This window comes from Nicotiana attenuata, unplaced genomic scaffold (assembly GCF_001879085.1).
Source record: "Nicotiana attenuata strain UT unplaced genomic scaffold, NIATTr2, whole genome shotgun sequence".
Classification (NCBI taxonomy): Eukaryota; Viridiplantae; Streptophyta; class Magnoliopsida; order Solanales; family Solanaceae; genus Nicotiana; species Nicotiana attenuata.
Genome location: NW_017673660.1, coordinates 64401 through 70222, shown reverse-complemented (window position 1 = coordinate 70222; position 5822 = coordinate 64401). Strand labels below are relative to the sequence as shown.

Here is a 5822-nt window from a genome sequence, read left to right as displayed (position 1 = left end):
ACTCTGATGAACCAAGTCTTCCGAGAGTACATTGACGAATTCGTGGTGGTCTATTTGGATGACATTGTGGTATATAGCCAAACATTGGAAGAACACCTAGTGCATTTGCGGAAGGTCTTAGCTCGTTTGCGGGAGCATGAACTATATGCGAAGCTATCCAAATGCTCCTTTGCTCAGAAGCAGATTGACTTCCTCGGACATGTCATCGAGGAAGGACGCATCAAGATGGACCAACAGAAGATTCAGACCATCACAGATTGGCTGCCGCCTAAGGATGTCCACGCCTTGAGGGCGTTCCTTGGTCTATGTAACTTCTACCGGCGGTTTGTGAAGAACTACTCCCTTATCGCAGTGCCATTGACAGAACTCCTCAAGAAGGTCACACCTTGGGATTGGGGACCAAGGAGAGCGGAGGCCTTCAATGCATTAAAAGCGGCTATGTCTAGTAGCCCCGTCTTGGCCCTCCCTGATTTGGCCAAGCCGTTCGAGGTACAAAAGGATGCATCTGACTATGCCCTCGGCGAAGTCTTACTACAAGAAGGGCACCCTGTAGCGTACGAGAGTCGGAAGCTGAAGGATGCAGAGCGGCGCTATGCCGCCCATGAGAAAGAATTATTGGCTGTCGTCCACTACTTGCGCCTTTGGAGGCACTATCTGCTGGGAACCCCGTTCGTGGTCAAGACAGACAACACAGTTGTCAGCCATTTTATGACCCAGCCGAAGCTGAATGGTCGATAGGCTAGGTTACAGGAACTGCTAGCTGAATTCCACTTCAACCTGGAGTACCGAAGTGGAAAGACCAATCATGTTGCTGATTCGCTCAGTCGGAGGGCTGACTAGCATCGTGTGCCTACTCGCCACCCTAAGGGGAAGCGAAGTAGCCACATCCATCAAGGACCAGATACAGGATATACTCATCAGGGTTCCTGCTGCTCAGTATTTGGTTGATTTGGTAGGACATGGCAAGACTCGCCAGTTCTACATGGAAGAATGGTTTTCTGAAAGTGAAAAGGAACCGACTTTATGTTCCTAAAAGAGGAGATTTGCGGAGGACTCTTCTAGCGGAATGTCATGATACTCTGTGGGCCAGCCATCCCGGTGAAGAACACACCGCGGCGTTACTTCGTCGTGCCTATTATTGGCCTCAAATGGCCGATGATGTCGCTCAGTATGTGAAGACTTGTGTAGTATGCCAGAAGGACAAGTCGGACCGCTTAACACAAGCGGGACTCTTGGAACCACTAGCTGTCCCAAAGAGACCTTGGGACAGCGTTTCCCTGGATTTCATCACCGGATTGCCCAAGGTCGGAGATCTCACCACTATCTTGGTTGTGGTGGACCGGTTTTCCAAGTATGCCACCTTTATTGTAGATCCACAATATATATCAGCAGAAGATACAACTCGACTCTTCTTCTCTCATGTAGTCAAATATTGGGGCCTGCCCAAAGACACTGTTAGTGATCGCGACTCACGCTTCACTAGCAACTTTTGGACCCAACTCTTCAAGTGCCTTGGGTCTGAGTCACAGCTCAAGTTTTCATCCGCAATCTGATGGCCAAACGGAGCGGTTCAATGGTATGTTGGAGGAATATCTCCGCCACTTTGTAACCGGATCGCAGAAGAATTGGGTGAAGCTTCTGGATGCTGCTTAACTGTGTTTCAATTCACAAAAGAGCTCTAGTACAAACAAAAGCGCTTTTGAAATTGTTATCGGACAGCAACCGCTACTCCCACACACTGTGAATGCACCAACATGGCTAAATTTCCTCGAGCTGCCAGCTTCTCAAATGTGTGGAAGCGGAATTTGGAGATAGTGCGGAGCTATCTTATCAAAGCTCAAAAGCGGATGAAGAGTCATGCTGATCAGAATCGTCGCTTTGTTGAATATCAAGTAGGAGATAAAGTGATGGTCAAAATCCCAAACCGGTACTTATTTGCGGGGGTCCATGACCCTCGCCTATTGCAAAAATACATTGGACCCTTGTCCATTAAAATGCGCATTGGGAAAATTGCATACCGGGTGGATACCCCAGCTTGGTGGAAAATTCATCCTGTCTTCCATGTCAGTCTCCTGAAACCTTTTTGGGAAGACACGGAGGATCCTTGAAGGAGCTAGCTTACAATACCCAGTATTCGAAGTCCCAATTCAACCGGAAAAAGGCGTGTTGAAGCTATTCTTGATGACAAAGTGATTCATGCCTCAAGGAAAGATCACTAAGAGTTCTTGGTGAAATGGCAGGGCTGTGATGCAGAAGAGAATACTTGGGAGAGGGGAACAAACCTCAAAGCCTACAAGAGCCTCATTGAAGATTATTTTGCAAGTAAGGCGCCGAGGACGTCGCCAACTCAGGTGGGGGAGAATGTCGTGGGCGGCATTCCAGCCATGCCCCATGACCCCTTGGGCGCGTCCCGTGGTGTCCTAGCAAGCCTCCCAATGCCTAGCGGCACGGACGATTCTGTGGTCTTGGCCGCGCCTATGACAAGCGCGCAGGTGCCTCTGTCGCCCCACTGATATCCCTCGCCAGCGCCAAGCCGCAGGCAGATGCCAACAGCGCCGCACGCGTAGACCGTGATGCCAAAGACACTGCTCCTGACAACGGACCTGCTACTGCTGACAACGGACCTGCTGCTGCCTTATAGAAAACTAAGTCATTTTCATTGTAAATATAGAGTAGTTTTATTTCATGTACTTCCATTATGTTTCTCTAGCTTAGTCAAGTCGAGTCTTGTAGCTTTGGATTATTTTTTTAAGCATTATTAGGGGGGATCAAGCAATCAAAACTTTCTAGCAAGCAAGTAATTCTCTGTACTGGTGTCTCTCCCCCTTGACACCGCGTTGCTTTTCTGTAATAGCTTTCATTAATGCAATCAAGCTTTCTTTCATTCTTAATTCTCATTTCTGTTCTCTCAATTGCTCTTGACATTGGTTTTCCCGCATGACACTGGCAATCTAGTCTAGCGTACGGAAGGGACCTCAGTTGGCGGACAGTAACTGCACTGACATCAGTTGCTTAGCCTTACGTCGCCCTTCCAGGGAATCTCAGGAAGGTGCCGCGTAACAGTGTGGATGACTTAGAACACGAATTTGTCAATCTTTTTCCTTCTAAAAATTCTAACTACCAAGAGGGTCTCTAATTTTTATTAAGAAATGCAACAGTGCACGAAGTTCTAACAAAAGGGTAAATGGATATTTATGTTGGAAGCAATCAATAACAACGAAGTGGTAATTAAAACAAAAATTTTCAAGTTATGCTACTCAAAATATTAAGGTACGGCGCTGATGGTAGTGAATTTCGCAATGTTCTTCAATTGAATGGAACCGATTAAGTTGATAATTGGCAAGGTCAATGTCAAGAAAATAATCCAAAGTAAAGAAAAATGAGAAATTTATACTAGTAATATCAATTACATATATAATAGACTCCATAAGCTCGCAAGTTTATTCATTAATAGAGAGACCTTATTGATTAATGCAATTTAAAACTTCTTCAAGGGTATATCTCAATAAGAGACCTTGTTCCTAAAGTGGGAGTTATTTTGTATTCATTGAAACCAGCATCAATGAAGAGCCTCTCCCATTCCATTTTAGTTCTCTGTTTGGCAGCATAGCAAACCATCATTAACAAGTCCATATAATGCTGTGCTCGAACAAACTCATTTGTCACATTCGGATTTTCGAGCACTATGTCTATGATTATGACCTTCCCTCCTTCTTCCCTACTCGGAATAGACTCTTTGCATTTCTTCAGTATCTTCACACAGTCTTCATCGCTCCAGTTATGCAGAATCCACTGCTCAACCATGAAATTGTTAATTATAAACTCATATTTAAAAAAGTGATGCTTAAAAATGAGAAACACACAATGACAAATGTTGCTATATTTGTACCTTGAGTAAGATTGCATTAGCATTAGGAATCTTTTCAAACATGCTTCCTCCGACAAACTCCACATTCCCACTTCCCTTCAAGTTTCCTACTACGCGAGGGAGATCAAGTACTGTGCATTTTATGGCAGGAAAAGCTTTGGCTATGGTAATTGCCACAGTGCCAGTGCCACCTCCAACATCCACCAACGACGTTAATCCCTCAAAAACATGTTTACACTCCGTAATAAGAACATTGGCAATCAATCTCGAGTCACTAGCCATTGACTCATTGAAACTATCACCGACTCTTGGTTCTTGCACATAGTAATCCCATAAAGATTTCTCATGAGCAGTATGAAAAGCAGTAGAGGAATCATCTTGGAACCAATCACTTAAACAAGACCATGCTTTTAAAAGAACTGGATCATGGATGATCAAAAAGTATGACCTCATACTCAAGGGGTTATCTTTCACAAGAAGGTCACTAGCTGCAGTAAGTGAGTAATGTTCTTTTTCATGTTGGTTTAGGAAACCAGAATGAACTAAAAACCGCATTAATATTGGCAAGAAGGAAACCTTGGAATGGTCGATGAGGGAAAGTTCAGCAGTGAGGTCAGAAAGAGACATGGGCTTATCATGTTTGTAGAGGACATCTGGAATGCCTAGCTCAATTGCACATTTTGCTGCTGAAGAGCTTATGAAGTTGAACATATGGTTCCAGGTTTGAGTTTGAGCTAGGAGAAGATCAATGGATCTATTCTCGTTCATTGACATTCTTAAGAAAATTTGACTTGATTAGATTTGTCATCTAAAACCACTAATGGTACGTATTTATAGGATAAATTTAACTTTTACATACCGATGATATAAGGGTTCCGTTACACTATCAATATAATTTAATTGGTTACAATTTATTACTCTCTCCGTCTCATATTATCAGTGGTGGTTACTTAAAATATAGTGGTTTCCCTCCCGTCTCCCCTTCTATTTTTGTTCTTTTGTGCAGCCGATTCGCCGTCTTTGAGCAGACGATTCACCGCAGTTTTGAGTCTCTTTTAAGTTTGTCTCAAATTATTTGTTAATTTATAAGTTCAAAAAAAAATTAATTATCTTTTTCCACTTTTTCCCTTAGTTATAATTATCCTTAAAAACTATAAACACTTTTGCTCAAATATCAATGAAGAAAGATTAAATATTAAGACATGAATAAGGCTAAAGTAGTCAAAATCTCATCCTAGTTAATTTTTCTTTAAAAGTGTATTTAAGAGAATCATGACAGATAATATGAGACAAATGGAGTATTTGTCATACTTTTAATTTGTAAAATCACGTTAGTGCAAAATACTTACTTATAATGACTTTTCAAAAGACGTGATTGTACAAATATTTGTACACCTTAAAATTCGTGTCGTTTTTATTTATTTCTGTAGTATGATATCTTTTAGATCGCTTTAGTAGACAAATTATTGTTTTCTTTGAAGTGCAGTTACCTCTTATTTGCGATACACAGAGAAGACGTCCATCTCCTGCACATTTAGTTCTAAGTGATCTTCTTCTATTTGAATTTGATCTATCTTATAAGTTTACTTAAAATCAAATGATTAGTTTCATGGGCAATTTTGGTCAAGTTTCCAGCAAAAGATCTTGGGCTAAGATCTGTAGGCCATCCAAAACAAATCTTAAATTACTTGAAAGCCATTTTACCACGTTTCTACATTAGGATTTAATAGTTCCAACCATTATAAGTACTGAAAGATATTACAAATACTTCGTGAAACATGTTGAGCCACCTTCCTAAATCCTAATCCTAAATAATGTGGAATTCTACCATTCAACTAACACCTTGTAGAACATGACATCAAGCTAAGGAAGATACAAGACTGTCAAATAATTAAAAGAGGGTACGGGTTTAAAGAAATTGATTTATCACCAAATTTCTTTCTAGACAATGAAG

At 41.7% G+C, this 5822-nt stretch overlaps 1 protein-coding gene across 1 annotated transcript; it reads right to left on the bottom strand.

Annotated features, from left to right (window-relative positions):
• Positions 1-3420: 3420 nt before the first annotated feature.
• Positions 3421-4668, bottom strand: LOC109216978 (trans-resveratrol di-O-methyltransferase-like). Its single transcript, XM_019381194.1, has 2 exons — positions 3890-4668; positions 3421-3792 (listed from the first exon to the last, which is right to left on the bottom strand). Exons 1-2 carry the CDS (start codon positions 4640-4642, stop codon positions 3490-3492), a joined length of 1056 nt encoding a protein of 351 aa, XP_019236739.1. The 5' UTR covers positions 4643-4668; the 3' UTR covers positions 3421-3489.
• Between the last annotated feature and the right edge of the window lie 1154 nt (positions 4669-5822).